At 40.1% G+C, this 19,947-nt stretch overlaps 1 protein-coding gene across 1 annotated transcript; it reads left to right on the top strand.

The window, feature by feature from the left end:
* Window positions 1–688: 688 nt before the first annotated feature.
* Window positions 689–19,825, top strand: commd3 (COMM domain containing 3). The gene is made up of 11 exons (XM_054766348.1): window positions 689–739; window positions 5,993–6,083; window positions 6,937–7,043; window positions 17,846–18,058; window positions 18,363–18,474; window positions 18,776–18,839; window positions 18,916–18,950; window positions 19,236–19,296; window positions 19,364–19,420; window positions 19,484–19,537; window positions 19,692–19,825. Exons 4-11 carry the CDS (start codon window positions 17,920–17,922, stop codon window positions 19,749–19,751), a joined length of 582 nt encoding a protein of 193 aa, XP_054622323.1. The 5' UTR covers window positions 689–739; window positions 5,993–6,083; window positions 6,937–7,043; window positions 17,846–17,919; the 3' UTR covers window positions 19,752–19,825.
* The last annotated feature ends 122 nt before the right edge of the window (window positions 19,826–19,947 follow it).

Here is a 19,947-nt window from a genome sequence, read left to right as displayed (position 1 = left end):
CCTCTAGGGAGCATACTGTGGAGAGTTTTGATGTTTTTCTCATGTTATTAGACAAATATTGTTTCTGAACTGCTCCAGATGATGTTGTAGTGTAGAGGTTTGGATTTTTCGGATGCTTGTTACATTTGGCCAAATTCCAAATTTACATCTATCTATCTATCTATCTTTCTATTATTGTTCAGTGTCTTTGAGTCCGCACAGAAAGCGGCTATATACCAATAAATGTAATGTATTATTGTTACTATTTAAGACAGCATTACTGAGGGAGAAGCAACCACAGAATATTGACAGAGTATTATACAAAATTTGAAAAATAAAATAAAATATTCATAAATTTATACATTCTATAGTGCATTTTTGCCAAATAAAGCAATGTGAAGATTAAAAAACAAAACAAAAGATATGTTAAACAAATAAATGCAAGTGCAGTATAGTACAAGAATGTATTTAAGGCTAAATTCAAAGGCTTTATGCAAAGCCTAAACACGAGTTGCACCGTGAAATACATAAAAAATAAATAAAACAATTCCATTTGTACGTGCTTTGTAAATATCTTGACATTCACTGTGCGTTATGACTTTAAAAACGAAATAATCACATCTCAGAGTGAGTCGCGAGCAGCGGTGTCTCCTCCACGCGACAGCCGGCGGCAGTGACGCCCTGCTCGGCCAGCTTTCCGTCGTTCCCCCGCTGACGCCGGCTCGCTCTCCCGACTCCTGAAAAAACCCACAAATAACCGGTGAGTTGGCGATTACAGGATGGAAATGTATGCTTTAATTCAATATCTATTAAAACATTAGGAATGTGGTTGTGTTAAATGGTTTAACGGCGTCTGCTTTTCCCCCTTTTGAAAGGGAAATGCAGCTTTACAGCGAAGAGAGAGTAGCTTCCTTGTTAGCTTCGTCTGTCATTGTGATACAAATACAAACTCTTAACAAAACCCTAAATAAGTCAGAATGGCGGTTTAACCTTTAAAAAAACACCCTCTTTAACTTTAATTATATTTTCTGCTAAACACAAAATGGCGAAAATAAAGCTAGCATAGTTGATGAGTTCATGGTCTGCCGAGTTTGTGAAATATTTTGTTTTTTAATATTTCTATATATATTAAAAAAAAGCAGTCTACCAGTGTTTTTGCTCTGATTACTTCCTGGTGTATTTTTTAAAATTACCTTCTATTTCAGTCAAAGATTATGAGTAAGACGTATAGCAGCTGTCTGTCATGGCGACCTGCTGTCTGCATTGAGGACAGTGAAGCTCACATGACCCCCAACACAAAGTTCACGTAATTATGTATCAATGCAGTTAAACGCACCAAGAAACATTCTTAGTTTTGTTTGTTTGTTTTTTAAAAAATGTTTCCTCTCATTTGAACGTCGTTTTCAGAACATTTTGCATTTTCAGGAGAATGTGTGAAAATGTACAGAAACGATTAATGTTGGGCTTCTCGCATCCTAGTGACTGGAGTGTTGAGGAGCTCCGTGGACAAATGGTGCTGGCAGAGATGAATGTAAGCCTTTAATGAATGTGACGGGATATAGATGTGAGATGGTTTGATCATCAGGTAAAAATAGATCAGTCACCAGCAGATCATTACTGATAATTACTTCCAAGTGATTGGCTGTGTGTGTGTGTGTGGTATGAACTGTTCCCAGGCCAGCATGCTGAGGTGGGACTCTCATGTGTGCGTGTGCGTGCGTGTGTGTGTGTGTGTGTTAACAATGGGCGGAAGGATGTGTTATTAATTATTTCCCCCTTTTGCCAGAATTGTCAGGTTGATTAATTTGATTTTAGTATTCATCAAGCAGCACATGCATATCATATTATTAAGAAATCCTCTCATTTGATTCCATGCACCCACCTGTGTATGTGTCTTTTTCTGATTAGCTCATAAGAAATCAGGAGGGAGTAGCCTATTACACACTCTCGTAGACAATAATATATATATTTGTACAAATGCTTGCATATGAGTGAATGATGGAGTTTGTGTAATTAACCGTTCCTGTGTGTTATTGGTTCCTATTTGAATAATGCAGTGCAGTTGGAGGCGGAGCTAAAAGTCACATGATAGACGATGACAGATTGATGATAAATGCAGTTGCCTGACCGCAGTGACAAGTGTGAGTGCGTTGCTGTCTATTTGTGTTTGCACTTGCGGCACGGCTAGATGACCATGCCAGTGTGTATTTTCAATGGGTTACTTTCCATGAAGTAGGATTCCGTATTTATAAATTGAATATTAGATATTGATAGATATAGAAAGCCTATTTATGACCTGCATAATACTGTTTTTAACATTATTAGAGCCCTCTAGACATCAAATAGCACCCCTATAGTCACCTTTACACTCGTATTGACCAATATAGTAGACATAGGAAAAGAAAATAAGCCAATTAAGGCATAAATAAGACTTGTGCTCATGTGTGCAATGTGCTTGGAGAGCTTAGTGAGGGGCGGACAGGAAGTGACGTTGAGGGGTTCAGAGTTGGGTTTTAGCTTGGCGTGGTTTGCGGCTGCAACTGTAGCTCATGTTAGGGATTATTGTATTCAAGCCTTCAATAAATGCCTGTGGTTCTGGTGATTAAATCTGGTGCTTGTGTGTCTCACTGACACCTAGTGGCCAGTGTAGAGTACTACATATCATCGCAACATCTTTTAATGCTTCTTCTGAATGTCTTATATCTGTATTTTAGTGAATTTAGCAATTTGTATGCTCGAAAATACTTAATTTAGGCACAAAATACATTCAATTTGCTTAAGTGTGCATTTTTTTAAGTGCAAAGTGGCGGGGGATTACTGTAATTGCAGCCCACCCGGCTAAGGCGACGGTGCAAGTCTGGATAACTAATAGCACCTGATCGGAAAAAAAAAACAGACAGCGACAAAAAGGAAACAGCTCAACTCGGGAAGCAGGTTGAGGCAGACGCTAAAAGGGAGTTGAAAGTCTGAGGTTTCTAACAGGAGTTGAAACTAAACACAAAACAGGATCTGGATGTAACAAAATAAACACACAAAACAGGAAATACAGGAAAAATAAACTAAACTAACCAAACTAAAGGCCATTATTAGAAGAAATGCTGTAAATAGGTAATAATGATCATTAATAAACACTTCTGCATACTTTTGTTTAACAGTAAGTGTTGGCTCACTTTTTGGCAAGGTCAACCTACTGCCACACTTTATAGTCAAACTAAACGAGGTTCTCACTGTTTGGCACGCTCGCCGTTCTTATAGCATTTGCTCAAGTATTTATTTAGTTTTTAAAGCATACAACAAGCATGAAAAGAGGGATTTTCCTAAAAGCAACAGCTGTTAAATGGTATGCACCCTGGATTTTATCACGGTACAGTCAGTCCGTCGTTAATATGTGTACGTGTGTGTGTGTGTGTGTGTGTGTGTGTGAGTGAGAGAGTGCACCCCCCTTTTTCTTCCACCTATCCACAGGCCTCATTTATTATGCAGACTGGAGACCGCAGGGCTGGAGGGGAAGGTCAGCGTGTGTGTTTTGGAAGTTAGGAGAAGAGAGAGGAGTGAAGGGGGGGTTCACAAATGATATAGCCACGAGAGAAACACGCACACATACACACAAAGCTTCACAGTTATCAGAGACGAGAGCCGAAACCATTGACTGTGTGAAATATTAGAATAATAACAGGTGGTTGTAAAGTTTTTAGGGGTTCAAAACAGGTGTGTGTGTGTCTGCGAAAGCATCAATCCGGCTGCTCGAGTGTGCGTGTGTGTGAGAGACGTGTAATGAAAGCCATACAAGACACACAGCTGCTTAAAAACGGTCTTTTTTTTGTTGTTTTTTGCTTTAGATATCTGTAAAATTCCTTTCATTAATCACAATTAAGTTGTGAAGAGACCCAATTAATTGTGTAAGTATCTAATTTAAAGGGCACTCATTGAAATTATTCTAGCATATTATAGATTATATCAGGGATTCAAATTAGTCTAGTCTGATAAAGTATTTTATTGATGATAATTAGTATAATATACATTCTTTCATTATATTTAATTGTAGTTTTTCCCCATCATTATGGGGTTATGATATGATTGGCGATAGATGTATCATGTTTCTACTTCCTTAGAGGCCTGTGGGATGCTTGTTAAATTATAAAAAAATATCCTAAAAGGTCAAAACTGATCTATACGGTTCTATGAGCCACCAACAAAACCCAAGAAGAGACGGTATAGAAATAGAACACATGTTTGCTATAAGCCCGCATTCTCCATTAGACTCCCTCGCTCGTTCCTAAGCTAATGACACTTAAATACCGGTGCCGTTCTTTGAGCTAATCTTTTAAAAGTCCCAGGGTGACGTTAGGGAATGGCCGCAGGAAAAGCGTTGGAGGGGGTCTGGGGTAGGAGATAAAGGGAGGAGAGAAACTCAATCTAAAGCACCAGGTGCACCTTTTGTCGACATAATCTCTTGACCCTTGAGACCGTGCACACACTGGCCAGCATAGACAGCCTGTCATGCATGCATGCATGCATACATACACATGCTGCATGGGTCGTCCCCTTGTCACGTGACCTCACCTTGCCAGTTGGACATGCCACACCTGTGCGGATCCGCCATCAGCGAGTACGACTACAGATCTGACACATGTGAACACACATTCCTGCTGCACAGGTACACCTCATGTGTAGCTCTAATTTGCACTTCCATGCATGATATAGTCAGTTTATTCATTAATGCATTATAAAAGGATACTTCAAATGTAGGATTTAGTTATTATTTATTCTATATGGACGTCTATAGGGATGGAACTAACCCAGAAAAATGTGTACATACTATGTATATATATATTTCATGTAACAGAATAGGAGTAATATATAATTTGATTAATTTATTATATTTATAATAAGGATTTACTACTATAAACATACCATATACATTTTTTTCATTTTCAATAGTGCCTCCCTTTACTCATTGGCTGGGAGAAATCACATGCTTCAACTGCTTTATTGTGTGGTGCCCATTTCCACTAAGTTACCAATGCAGTGGTTTTTCCTTTGTATTTTTGTACTTTGTACTTTGTATTTTCCTATTGTATTTTATAAAAATACAAACTTCAACTGTTGTTTTAAATACGCTATTTATTTTTGCTGTCTTTATTTTTTGTGTTAAAATTGTTGCATAAGTTGATTTCTTTCATTATTTTAGTTCTAAATTTTAGTTAATCATACACTTAAATACCTAAAAACCCTGAGCAGTCACAAGCCACCCCCATTTGTAATCATCGGAGCTTTTATTGCATATGCTTTATGGTGTGTGCTCGTTTAGTAATGATTCTTATTTAAGGAGCTGTAATTATAAACAACTACATATGCTAGAAATGCCCTCAGCCACTTGTATGTATGCTGAAGACATTGTTTGTCATCTTTTCTGAGGCTCCAAACAAGTATTGATGCCTTTCAGCAGACAGGATGCCAAATACAAAGGTTCGTCAGTAGAGAGAGGCATCTAAAACCTCTACATGGTCGGTGGGAAGAAAAAAAAAACACGCCCTTGAATAACATTAGAGGCCGTGTTAATCAATGGCTCTCACAGGGGGCAGACCGGGCACCCCTTGTCTGGCGTCATCCCTTAAGCTGGAGCTCTAAACTCACATAAAGCCTCAAGTGGCGACGGAGCCAAGGACAGGGCAGGTTGCTCATTGTGATTTCATCTCACTTCTAGCTCTACAACAAACATCAAATATGGCCTCCTTATCAGGCCCGTCCTCCTCTATCTATCTATCGCCAATCAATATCTCCCCCTCTCTGTGTGTGTTTGCGCCAAACAGGTCTGTGGGCTGTGCTAACTAAGGTCAAAGGTCAGGTATAACACTCCAGCATGGAATGACAGACGTGGCCAGAGGTAAAACGAGATAAAAAGAGTGAGCAAAACAAAGCAAAACGCGAGCGCTTTATGTGTGTGTGTTTTGTGTGTGTCCAAAATGGCTGATCACAAATAGAAAAGAAATTGTTATTGCTTCTCTTGCAGTTCGGGATGTGGCCTGGGGCGGCAGGTGAAGAGCGTGGGTCAACTTTCCTGCCTTCAAGACGTTGCCTACAGTCACTGGACGCTCTTCTAGGTACACCTGCACCATGATATCCAATAAAAATGCTACAATGCATTATCATAGAGGAGCCTAAAATGTACACTGCATGTACTGCAATATCACAAAGTGTGTTGCAAAATTAAATTTATAAAAGATGATGATCGGAATAGTAATAATGAATTAAAGAATGATAAAGCAATGATTTGATAAAAAAAATACACAGAAAAACAGAAAATATGTTTATAAGTAGTATAATAACAATAATATAAAAATGTGTTGAATTAACCCCCCCCGAAAAACATAGTTTATATATATATATATATATATATATATATAATGTTTAGATTATGTTGTTATTTTTATTGATTTTTTTTTATTATACAGCAAAATAAAATAAAAATAACAATGATGATAGTGGTAAATTAAAGGCTGGTTTATAAAAATATACTAATTTAAAAATATATATTTTCTCTTATAATGCAGTGAAGTTCCCCACTATAATGGAACACAATATAAGAATAATTATTTTATAATAACAAAAAAATACGTTGTCAAATAAATTTATTGAAATGCATTTTATTAATTTATTTGGTTTTATGTTTGTTATGTTTTTATGCATTTTATTTATTCATGTAATTGTAGTATTGTATTCATTTTTTTTCATTATTTTTGTATTGTTTTAGATTTCATCTGTCCTAATGTTTTGTCCAAGCTCATTTCACAAAGGCACGTATGTTTTTGTCTTTCGGTGCCTCCAAAAACACAAACCCACTGCATATTTATGTATACATATATACAGTATACTGTAGATATAAGGTGTATGTATATTGTTCATAACATTATTAGTGTTGAATGAATCCTTCCTGATGTTGCTCAATCTCATTAGAGTCTTCTGGTGTTCGTAATGCTGAACATAGAGTGAACATCTCCAGCCAGCATCAGGAGGGATGTCAAAGCCACTTCTACTGTAAGGACGCATGAATTCACATCAAGGTGAGGGTGATGTGACATTTCTTTGCCTGCTTCCCTTGCAGTTCTGCAAACGGCTATGAATGCATGTTAGCGACCGAGAGGTAGAGAAAGTGAGGGCAAGGGGGGACTGGGGTGGGGTGGGGGGGTGATCCTTTGTTCTGTCAAGGACTTAACACAATCAGAGAGTACAGTGCATCAGGAGAACAGAGGCATATATCAACTTCAATCTCTTTTTAATGAAAAATCCTGCCCTCTCTAATACGTGCAAATTAAGCTCTTCTCCTCCTCCTCTCTCTTTTCTCGACCCCTTCTTCTTCCTTTTCCGCTGTTCCTCAAGAGAAAAAAAGTAACACACTCAGCAACACACTCCTATCTAATTCACTAACTAGTAAAAAAAAAAAAAACTGCAAGCAATTAAATGTGATTATGCATTCCCGAGCTGCTTCTTGCTGATTGTCATTTAGAAATGACACTTAATGAGGATATTTTCCTAAAAGACACGTCGGCCATTCTGTGCGTGCATGCCAGCCCCACCAAGGCCCCCTGCCCTAATGGATTTCCTGGTATGGAATCCATTTTTCCCCACCCTTTCTGCCCTGCAGGGGGTCCGGCTTGCCAGAGCAACCCCCCCACCCCTCCATGCGCGCACACACACACTCTGCTAATTGTAGGAGACTGGTTTTGGTGAAAAGAAGCCATAATCATTGTTTCTGTTACTAATTTCAGTGGTTAAGTGTAAACTGGGATCAGGAAGTGATTACATTTCCATATATATATTTTTAATAGGAACACCTTAAAAGCCAATTGTGTGACAGTTAACCTGCAAATACCTGCATGATCTGTATGCGGGGGGGGGGAGGCGCTCTGGCACCAGCAAAACGTGGGAGGGTCGGCGCATGCAAATCATAGCCATCGACAGCTTGTGATGAAGTGAGACGTCGTGGCGTAAACAGAGTGTGCCGTTACCATGGAAGCCACTTTCACCTCTCAGGCCCAGATAGAGAGAGGGAGCACACAAAGAGACACAGGAAAGGGGGGGGGCAGCAGGAAGAAGGAAAAACTAAATCCTTGGGTAACATTTAATTGGTTTTTGCAAACCTGTGTGAGATTTGCACCATAGTTTCCAAAGCAAAGGTGCTTGTTGAACACACAAAACAACTGTACTGTACACTCAACTTAACAATTTTTAGCACACCTAAAGTCCGTCTTGTTTGACTAATACCCTGATCGGCCCCGCCACCTTGCATACTAGGAAATCAACAGAAAGACTACTAATAATCCACAAAGTCAAAGCTTATGATACGCTCGCTCATGCACAAGCACATGCATCATATAATTAATGCAACCAGTTATTAATGACAACTGCCATCTTGCCTAATAGAATTACAGGGAACATAATTATGCTTAAAAAGACTCAAAAATAAGCCACAAAGTGAGGAAAGTTGCAGCAATAAAGTGTTGTATTATGAAGAGATGGCACATGCAAACACTCTAAAGCCTGAGCGCTGTAGACCAGCGTAAGTGCGGGCCAGTGGAGGACAGGGAAGGCCAAGTATTTGCTTTTTTTTTACATAGTGAAACATCATTTGCATTGTGTGCCTATCTCAAAGATTCTCTGTACACGCAAAAGTTTCACCCGCTAAATCAGTATTCCTGTTAACATGATATGGAAAATCATTATATAAGAGATCTAAGAGGTTCCACTGCAAGTGTTCAACTGTTTGGGCACTTAGGCACCCTGACAACTTTGTGGTCGTGTCATCGGACTTGCGGCCATATGTTTTGGACACTCGAGTGAAGAAAGGGACAGAGCTGTCAACGGATCACCACCTGGTGGTGAGTTGGCTTCGATAGTGGGGGAGGACGCCGGTCAGACCTGGCAGGTGCAAACGCATTGAGAGGGTCTGCTGGGAACGTCTGCCGGAGTCTCCCAAATTCCGACGTGGAAGAAGCCATGGAGAACTTCTGGGCGGCTTAGAAGGGATTCGGGAGTTTGAGTCCATGGTTCTTGCCCGGAAAAGGGTGGCGTGCCGTCTCTGGATATGGGATGAGGTCCTTCGCCAACTGGAAGAGCTCAAGTACCTTGGGGTCTTGTTCATGAGTGACGGAAGGATGGATCGCGATGTTTGGTGCGGCATCTACAGTCATGTAGACTCTGCATCAGTCTGTTTGTATCTTCACCTATGGTCGTGAGCTTTGAGGTAGTGACTGAAAAGACAAGATTGTGTGTTTCTTCCGTAGGGTGGCGGAGCGCTCCCTTAGAGACAGGGTGAGAATCTCTGTCACCCGGGGAGGATGCTCTTCCACATTGAGAGGAGCCAAATGAGGTGGCTGGGGCATCTGGTCAGGATGCCTCCCGGAATATCTCCGTAGGGTGGTGTCAAGGCATGTCCGACCGGCAGGAGGTGTCGGGGAAGACCAGGGCCACTCTGGAGAGACTATGTCTCTCCATAGGCCTGGGAACACCTCAGGATCCCATGGGAGGAGTCGTAAGAAATAGCTGGGAAGAGGGAAGTCCTTGTTTCTCTGCTTACGCTGCTGCCCCCGTGACCCGACCCTTATCACAATCAGTAACCCCACAAGTGTTTCATTTCTGGTCCAAATTCCTACTAAATTCTCCTGGGAATATTTTAATTGAAATGACGAAGCAAATCTTTGCTTGTATTTGTCAGCATGCTGCTGAATGTCCACTTCAATCAGCAATGTAATAATAATCAAGCGCGGTACAGGAAATTGAACATCATATGACATAACAGCACTCTACCTCCTCTAATAAAAAAAACATCTGTTTTTATGCATCATAAATGATTCATTTTTGCCAAATGGAAAGCTTTATATAATCCAAGGGAGTTGTATAACTTCAACAAAGTGTAGCCTACCAAATGCTTTCTTTTGGACGTTTAGCTGCAATCATGTTGGAGTTGTTGGAGCTCCGCCTCAGAGGCTGATTGGAGCTGAGTGGAGGAAGCATCCAGGCTCTGCACCTCCTCTTCCTCCTCCACAAAAAAAAGTCAGATGAGCGAGGCCGTTGTAGCGATGCTAGCTTTGAAGGCGGGCCAAGGAGGCTCCAGGAGGTAATCAGAGGAAAATATGTCCTCTTCGTCTTTTAGACCTCCATTAGACCAACCTGCATCTGTCTGGGAAAATTGATTTTCTCCCTCCTTTTTTCCCCATTTGAGGCTGCACTCTAAAGAGGGAGAGAGAGAGCTGGAGAAAAGAGAGTAGTTAGGTCACGACAGGTTGTTCACACTTGTATTCCACACCTTGGCTGCGATCTCATCTCTGACATTAGTGAACACAGAGAGGCCTACAGGATAGCTTTTTTTTTCTCCATCTGCCTAATCCTTTCCTTCCTTATTCTGCATGTCTTCCCTCTAGTATTCACACTTCCTCCCCCAGCAGACCCTCAGTGCTAGAGCCAAGTCTTGGATCAATGCACCATTGATTTTCCTATCAATGAACATTAGTATGGATCAGACTGCAGCTTTCCCCCCTGCCCTGAGCCATACACACATATACATATGCACATATATAAGTGTGCACGCTACATCATTGCACAAACAAAGGAAGGCCAGTAATAGAAATAAAGGAGAGGCACAGCAGCCAATCAATGCAAGGCATGACAGAAAGGCTCGCAAATGAAATCAGACGTGGTGTTTGTTCCCGGACTCATCGGTCAAGCGCCCGCGTGTCGATTCACTGCAGAATAATCCAGTGTGATGGCCGAGCAGCCTTGATAATGGCTGCTAATCGTGACAGTGAATGGACGCCGCCTCTCGTTCTCTTCTCTCACCCTATAATAGGCTACCCATCAGGTGAAGATTGACACTCCCCCCCCACGTCTCGCCGGGCTCCTTTTGTGTGCAACACTGTGCTCATTCCACACGGCGGCCATCGTGGCTCAGCTGCAACAATGCTGTGTTACAGTCTTCATTCCAGTCAACATGTGGACGCACTTGTAAATATTTCGCTCTACCTCACTGGTAGCACAGGACATAGGAATGATCCTCCAAGGATACAACAATTTAGTAGCATTCCAGACAAAAAGTTGCCGTGAGAGTTGGTCCTTTTCAACCTATTGCCAAAACAACACTTCCTAATTGGTACGATTGTATAAAGGAATGGTCGACAAGAATTTAGCAGCATTTCCCAGAAAAAGTAAAGAAAATTAAAGTAGTCATGAGAGTTTGCCCTGTTCAGCTTATTGTCATGAGAATTTAGTAGTATTTCGTACAAAAAGCAACTCCTTCCAATTAGTGCAAAGATTCTCCAGAGGAATGGTCCTTCAGGCCGATAAGAATTTAGCAGCATTTCCCAAAAAAAGTAAAGGCAATCAAAATAATCATGACAGTATGTTGTTTTCAGCTTATTGTCATGAGAATTTAGTAGGATTTCATACAAAAAGAAACTCTTTGTAATTCTTTAGAGAAATGGTCCTTCAAGCCGACAAGAATTTTGTAGCATTTCACACAAAAAGTAAAGAAAATGAAAGTAGTCATGAGAGTGGGTTGTTTTCAGCCTTTTTTCATGAGACTTTCATGGGATTTCCTGCAAAAAGTAACTTTAGAAACAAGCTGAGCTGAGGAAAACCTAAAAAAAAACAACCCCAGTCCAGAGTGGAGGCAGTGGCCAACGAGACACGAGCTGAGTTCAACTCTGTCTTGTCAAATGTACCGTGTACGCCTCTCTGTGGCTATAGGGAGTCTGTCCAGGGAGGTGCGGTCGCTGTGTGTGACTGGCCAATCACAGAGCGGGAAGAGTGAATACATAAGTAGTTACCCAATGAAGATTTTCCTTCATCACGATTACGGATAATGACGAGCTGTACTCGTTTCATGCTCGTACTCTTCAAAAATGCATGATGTCTAAAACGAGTATCCGGCTCATTCCTAAATGCAACCCTGCACATCCCCCTATTGTTTTAATATAACACAATTAACTTGGCACCTATACACTGCATTTAATAGAAGCAGGACTAAATGTCACATAAATAATACAAGTTTTGACTGTACAAACTATACAATAAGTACAATAATAACGACAAATAATAACTGAATGAGTGTCACGTTAAAAATATCCATACAATCCTTAGTGAACACTCATTTGCATGTTGCTGCGCTGTAAATGAATGTGTTATGCCTCTCGTAGATTTTTCATACTGGGCTAAAAGCAACATTATTGTCTTCGCTCTCACATCGGACTTTGGTGGACACTTCCCCTCGAATGGTCTGTGTTTTGTCTCACAATGGAGCCTCACATTCCCGCTTTTGACCAACGTTTCAGTTTCTGAGCATATAAGACAGAACGGTTTAGCACTGCCTTCTGGAAGAATTAGCATACTGTAATATTGGTCCATCCATTCACGCTTAAATGTTTTCGCTTATCAACTTTTCTTACTTTGAAGCAAGCCATGGTTCTCTTATTCGCTTCTCGGGTCGTGACCGAAAGAACGATTGCGGATACAAGCGGCTGAAATGAGTTTCCTCCGTAGGGTGGCTGGACTCACCCTAAGAGATAGGGTGAGGAGCTTGGTCATCCGGGATGGGCTCAGAGTAGAGCCGCTGCTCCTTCACATCAAGAAAAGCCAGTTGAGGTGGCTCGGGCATCTAGTCCGGATGCCTCCCGGACGCCTCCCTGGTGAGGTGTTCCAGGCATGCCCAGCCGGGAGAAGGCAGACCTAGGACACGCTGGGGGGATTATGTCTCACAGCTGGCCTGGGGAACGCCTTGGTGTCCTCCCGGTGGACCTGGAAAAGGTGGCTAGGGACCAGGAAGTCTGGACTTCCCTACTAAGACTACTTCCCCCACGACCCGGACCCAGATAAGTGCAAGAAAATGGATAGATGGATGGAATTAGTGCTTTTGTGCCTTTTCTTATAAGAATTTAGTAGGCTTTTATACAAAAATAGCTTGTAATGGATACAACGCTTCAGTATTGTATAGGGGATTGGTCCTTCAAGCCTACAATATTAGATTTAGAAAATTTTAGACTTTAGGAACAAGCCCTTTTGAGTTTGTTCATTTGAGAATTAAGCAGCATTTCATACACAAAGTAGCTCACTGAAACTAGTACAACATTTAAGTATTATAGACTTGGTGCTTCTGAGCCTTTTCCCATGAAAATGTAGTAAGATTTCAGACCAAACTAAGTCATTATAATTAGCACAAAGCCAAAGTGTGGTATACAAAAACTTAGAAGCTCAGACTAGTAAAAAAAAATCTAAGTATGTTGTCATGACAATTTAGTAGGATGTCCTATACAAAAGGTTACTTGTTGTAATGGAGGAAAGTTCTTACAAGTATTTAGTAGAATTTCATACAAAATACTGCGTGTAATTAGTACGTGCGTCCTTCCAGTACAACTAGTGAAGCACTACAGTTTGTCGGAAAAGAGACGTAAAATATAGACGATGCACTGAGCCACTTCTCACAACATTTTACGCAAAAAATAACTTGAATTAGTGCGTAAGAAACATACAGGAATGTTTCTCTTGAGCCTCTTTTTGCACAGAAGGTAAACAACATTCTGTCTTTTTTTTTTTAAAGGAATGAGTCTGAAGTGAAACTGACCAAAATATGTCATGCGTCGTCCATTTTGTGGTCCCGTGGCGAGAAGCAGGGCCTTGATGGAACAAAGGGGACATGCTTCTTTGGGAGTGCACACATGAAAGTTGATCCAGGGTTAAGACCCCCCTGTGCCCCCCTTGCCCCACACTTTTAGTAGAAAGAAACCAGGAAGCCTCGGGCCGTCCGTCGCGGTGCCTGATTGTAAAGTGTTTACCATTTGGGCTCACTCTAATGGCATGTGGGATCATTTCCACCAATTTACAGTATATATGATGCTAACTTTTACATCAGGGGTGTCCAAACAGAAAAATGAAGCTTTGATACATTTTATGTATTAAAGATGCAAAAACCAATCCACTGTAGGTCAATATAAGCTATCGGAACAAAACATCCGTGTTATAGCTAACAAAGCAAGTTAGTGTAATATCTAATGACATATCTCATGACTTCGGTACATTACAATATGCCGAGGACCAATCAAAGAAACGAGCTTTGGCTACATACTACCTTAAAATGATCATCCTTGTTTTCAGCTTTTTTTTATTTCCGATTTGAATATTTCATATTACCACAGGGGTCAAAAGTGTCTCACTATTGTTACTCAATGTCAAAAGGAAAAGATCCCTTGATGAGAAAGAGCAGAAAGCAGAACTATGAGTGTTTCTCGCAAGAATTCTGCAGTTGCTTGAATTAGGATTTCATGGATCACTTTCAGAGTTGAATGTGATCCCTTTAAGACAGGGGTGTTCAAAGTGCGGCCTGGGGGCCATTTGAGGACCATAGCTCTTTTTTATTCAGCATGTGGCATATTGTAGAAATAAAATGAAACCTAAAAAGCTAAAAAAGCAAAAGCTTTAGCTTTAAATATGTGTTTTTTTTTAGTAGGTGGACCTTGATGGAAAAATGTGGACACCCCCGCTTTAAGATGACAGTTTACTGAGATTTTTGCACATAGAGACAAAAACACTTAACAAAACGTTGTTGGGTTAAAATAAACTTCCATATTACAGTAAAAAATGATGTGAATTCAACTTGATTTGCTCTGTAATACCAGTTCCAGGGTCCATTCAGACCAGAACAAAGGTGCATGCTGGCTTGAAATGCAGCCGTGATGCAGGCTGCATGGGGGGAAATATGGCGTCTCCCGGTTTAAAATAAAAAAAGAAGCGAAAATTAAAAAATAAAATCTAAAATTGTGAATTTAGTCCATGTGTTGACGATGTGTTTGTCCACCAAACCGCTCTCTCGATCGTGGGTAAAAAATAAATAATAAATAACAGCTGCTGCTTTGCCGAGTCTCTGCCGAGCGTCGAGCTCCCGTTAGCGGCCACTGGGGGAAGCAGCAGCCGGCAGGAAGCTGCTTTTCCCCGGCCTGAGTGGAGCAGGAACAGCTGGTTGAAGCTGCTGGGCTCCGGGGAGCACGAACACGGTTTAAAACACAACAAAACCAAACTAAATACTAATAAATAAATGTCAAGCTAACGTAGGCCAGGAGCGTATTTGTAAATGGAATACATTTGGATTTTTTTTTTAGATTTAAAAAAATCTTATGTGTGGCAGTTTATAAGAAAACAATGGAAAATGGTTTAAAAAAAAGTAAAAACGTGAAAAGTAAATATAAAATATTCATAAAAGTGTCCATTAAGTGTATAAGTAAGTAATGTATGTTGTTTTTGTTTCTGGTATGTCCATTCTAAATAGTATGCAGATTACATACCATTGCTCTTTTATTTATTTATTTTATTAATAGGCGACATTTATCTTTATTAAAGAGTGAAAAATAGTGCAATAACATTGAACCTAAAATTATTTTATAGTCTGTTTATTGGATCTATCACATTTGTGCACCATCCTAATAATCAAATGTATATGCATTCAAAGGGGCGGTAAATTGTCTAGTAGGTCCAACAGATGAGCTAATATATATGCTGTATATGTGTGTGTGTGTGTGTGTGTGTGTGTGTGTGTACATCTCAATAAATTAGAATATGGTGCAAAAGTTATTTGATTTCAGAAGTTTAAGACAAAGAGACCAATGAAAGGCTCAGGACGTTTTTGCATTTGTTTTTTGATTAAAGCACAAACCATAGTGTGCAATATTGAACTTGAAATTTATATTTTTCCACATTTTATGACATAATTTTTAATAGCTGTAAATTATAATCATCAAAATGATAAATGAAGTACATTCTTCAAAGATTGCACTGTGTGTGTGCAGTGAATCTATAGATTATAAGAGTTTCACTTTTTGAATTGAGCTCCTGAAATAAATTGACTTTAAAAAATATTCTAATGCATCGAGATGATATATATTTCCAGGTATGTGTGTCGTCATAAGCGACGCACACACCAAAGCCCCCCGCCCTTCCTTCTTTGTTCCCCTCGTCCTCGCTCCACACACCTCAACACTGCCACCCAGCGGCCACTGTTGCGCACTTCACCACACTAAGTGCGCAGTCTTTAACTGCAAAAAAAACAACGTTGCGTGTTTTCAAAAACATATTCCACACCGTACAATTCCACTGTAAACATTTATAGATGGTAAATTGTATTTAAATGATACATTTACACATTCCACACGTGTGTACTAAAGTGAGCTAGACCCTAAGAATATAAATCTGAAGAGCGTCCGTCTCATTAATTAATCTTAACCTCATTAACAGCCAAGATGCTCATTATGCATACACATCCCCCTCTTTATGATCACTTAAACACGGCATGTATGTTTTTAATGCAGATGAGCCCCAAAACTATGACAGAAATCCCAGCGATTATTTTTTTCTATGCTTGGAGATTCTTTTATTTATTTATTTATTTAACATGCATGCATATTATTTGTTTGTGGTTGTAATTAGCATTATGCTGAGAGCTACTCTGTATTTTTGAGCGGGACAAAACGCAGTATGATGCTATGCAAATGTAATATGGATGCGTTCTACTGTAGGTGCACCTCGTACTGAAGATCAGCAAAAATGGCAAGGACTCAATTTGCTCCAGACCTTTCAAGTGTGAGTTAGCGCTCCACTTTGTTGCAAGTATTTTTGCGCCCAGCATCAGTGGGTTGCAAAAAATATTAAATGACTGAACTCAAATGCTGTGAGGCTGCTGTATCAAGTCGTCGCAGACATATTCCAATAAAAGGTTTAGCCAGTGCAGAAAAAACGGTGAAAATAGACATACTGTATACTGCCGTTTTTCTCACCCTACTGCTTTAAAGCCACATATTACTTTCCAGTCGTGTCACAGAGCATGCATAAATATATACAGGTATTTGATGAAATGTTATATTTAAGCCTTCGCCATTGTTTAAAGACATTACGTCACTTTAAAAAAATATTTTAGCCATTCCACAGAGCGTTTTCCACCCTTAAAGGGGATGCGTTCACTCAGCCGTCACCTCAATTTTGTTGTGTATATTTATTTGATGTTGAGTTAAAGCAAAAAAAAAGTGTTGATTTTATTCAATGTGCGTATTTAATCTTAGCACGTGTAATTGTATGGGATGTGCTGTAGAGCAAACAATGCTACATATGTTTACAATCAATTCTGTGTGCAAGGCTTGACGCTTTGGCGCACATTACAGGCGCAGCGAGCATGTGATGAAAATAGAAAATTGGACTTTGGACACAAAGTCAGAGGTCACCTCGATAGGTGAGGTTGCTTATTTAGTGGACTGAATGAACCATCACGTGCAGCTTAATGGGCGGAATCATGCACATTATTGGCAGCTTTTTTTATATACAAAAAGAACAGAGTAGACTAAAAGGAATTTCCTTTCCCGAGGTCATTTATCTCCCAGTCTAGACAGTATTTTCCACACTTCTAGAAAGTCATAGGACATCCTCGTCCTCATGCACGAAACGTCCAAAATGCATATCGTTTTTAGTGCAAATGTAATAGCTTTGCATGTTTTGACAGCATCGGTTACACACGTGACACAATTCATTAGGCACACACAAAAAACGGTCATGATTATTTTTACAAAAAAAATTACTGTCATGATCATTATAACAAAAAAATCCATAATAGTTTGCAGGACATCACACCGAGAAGCGTCTCTAATATTTTGGTTACTTTTACACAACAGAAATATTGGTCATTGAAAACTACGCTCTTTTATATTGAAATCTCATTTGCAGGTGTACCTCATGATGTGTCCTGTAATTGTATTGATTTATTATAATTTATGAGTTGTTACATTAAATTAAATATTGTTGAATTCAACATAAAAGTTGGTTTTATTATTTTCCCTGCAAGCGCTAGGAAGCCCCGCCCCTCCTGTCTTCTGATGGTTTGTCACGTGCCCTCACTGGCCACGCCCCTCTTTCAAAATGGAGTTGTCCGAGTCAGTGCAGAGGGGGCTCCAGTCCCTCGCCGAGCCGTCCACCGTAGATCACGTCGGCTTCCCGGTGATGGTAGACGTCTCCTTCCGCTCCCTACTCTCCTCAAGCCGGAATTCGACGGTGCTGGGTGAGCTGCTAGCCTCCACGGCGGTTTTTTTTGTCCACTACCTCTACTTCCGGCGTAGCGGCTAGCATAACACAGCTCATTTGTTGCCTTTTAAAGCCTGAAATAGATCTTATTTGCACATTTTTGGGTTCTAGTATGGTTTCGGTGGTTGTTAATCACTAATGCTTGATTACAATTTCTTTATTGACACAAACAAAGATCAAATATTCAATTCGCATGCAAATCATCATTGATTTCCATTCTAAACGTCAATCTGTACCTTCTTGTTATTGTCACTTCCGGGTTCCGTCCTTATGTTCTGCAGATGAGCCCGAACTGAAGCAGGTCGACCCGGTCCAGCTGAAGAGGATCCACGCCGCAGCCGCCACCTTCATTCTGGAGGCGGTCCGGCAAAACGCCGACAAGTCCACCATCAGGTAAAGACTAACATCTCCATGTTAGCGATCCGGTGAAATGAAAGCGAATATGCAAATCATTGTGTGCTCAAAATGTGCTGTGAAAAGACCTCAGAGCAACGCCGATTGCCATGCATATAAAGAGGCTTTTTGTCTTTGCGCTAAGTGTGAACATAGGTGCTTTAAGACGGCTAATATTTGTAAGTTTGTGTGTTTTTCGAATGGACTCTCGTTTTTTTCTGACATTAAACCTATAGTCTCATGTGTGAAATTAATTCATACGGTGCACAAATGAGGATTATTATTGTTTTTGTCCCTGTAGCTCCTGTCTGGAGGACCTGTCATTCAGTGCAGACAAAATAGAAATCTTCTACAACTGCTATCAGGTGATTTGAACACAACATAGTGTATATAATACATGCACCATCATCATGAATAACATGAACTTTACTTATTTTACAGAAGCACAAAAAGGACTTGGAAGGTTTGTTAGCAAGGTAAGTTGTGGAGTATAAGGAAACCCTCCAAAATAAGTTGTTAAATCAGGCGGAATACGACCATTATGTTCTTGACCATAATCTTCTAGCGCTTACCTCATGGGAATTTCATTAACTGGCACTACAAAATATATGTTACTGGTGGTAAACTATAATGTGTGTGTATTTTCTTTCAGTATATCTATAGGGACCAAATCAGTAATGTTTTATGTAGTTTTATCCATCTACCAGCCAATCAAACTGAAACCTTGATGACTAATGCTGTCACTTATGTTGATTTCTTAGCATTGGAAGACAACCAGCTCACATTACTGATGTCTCGTGGCGCCTGCAGTACCACATAAAGGTATAGAGGACATATATGTTTTTATAAAAGCAAAAAAGTCCCAAATAACATTTAGTTTCCCCTGCAGAACGCACACCTCGATAAGGTCAATGAGCCTTTCTACTTAATATCACTTAATACTGAGGTAAAAGTGCATTATTTGTGTTGCGTTGCGTGGATTTGTCGTCTAACTGAATGTGTATGTTAGAATAAAGGTGTTCCTGAGGATGTCACCTTTACCTGCACGATGGAGCAGCTACAGGTTTGTAACGGTCCACCTTAAAAGTCCATGCTCTTTCACGAGACAAGATGCATTGCAGTCAGACTAACTAAATCCTCATTTATGTCTAACATGACGGTCTATCTTACTAATAAGGCATTTTTTGTTGAGTTTGAAAGAGATGTTGTGTTTTCAGGACATGGTTGGCAAGCTGAAAGATGCAGCAAAGAGTGCAGAGAAAGCCAGTCAGATGTGATGCTGTGAAATTTTTGTTGTGTATGTCTGCCTAAGAACAATGTCACTATTTGAAATAAAAATAGAAACATGGTGTGCTCGCGTCTTCATGTGTGCAATCACAAGCTTTTAGATTCGGATTCAGGCCAATATACTAGAAGTTGCTTTTAATCGACCATTTTTTTCATGACTCACTAAAAAGAGGCAAAACTTTGCAA

The sequence above is a fragment of the Dunckerocampus dactyliophorus genome, chromosome 21 (assembly GCF_027744805.1).
Source record: "Dunckerocampus dactyliophorus isolate RoL2022-P2 chromosome 21, RoL_Ddac_1.1, whole genome shotgun sequence".
Classification (NCBI taxonomy): Eukaryota; Metazoa; Chordata; class Actinopteri; order Syngnathiformes; family Syngnathidae; genus Dunckerocampus; species Dunckerocampus dactyliophorus.
This window is presented reverse-complemented; position numbering and strand designations above follow the sequence as displayed.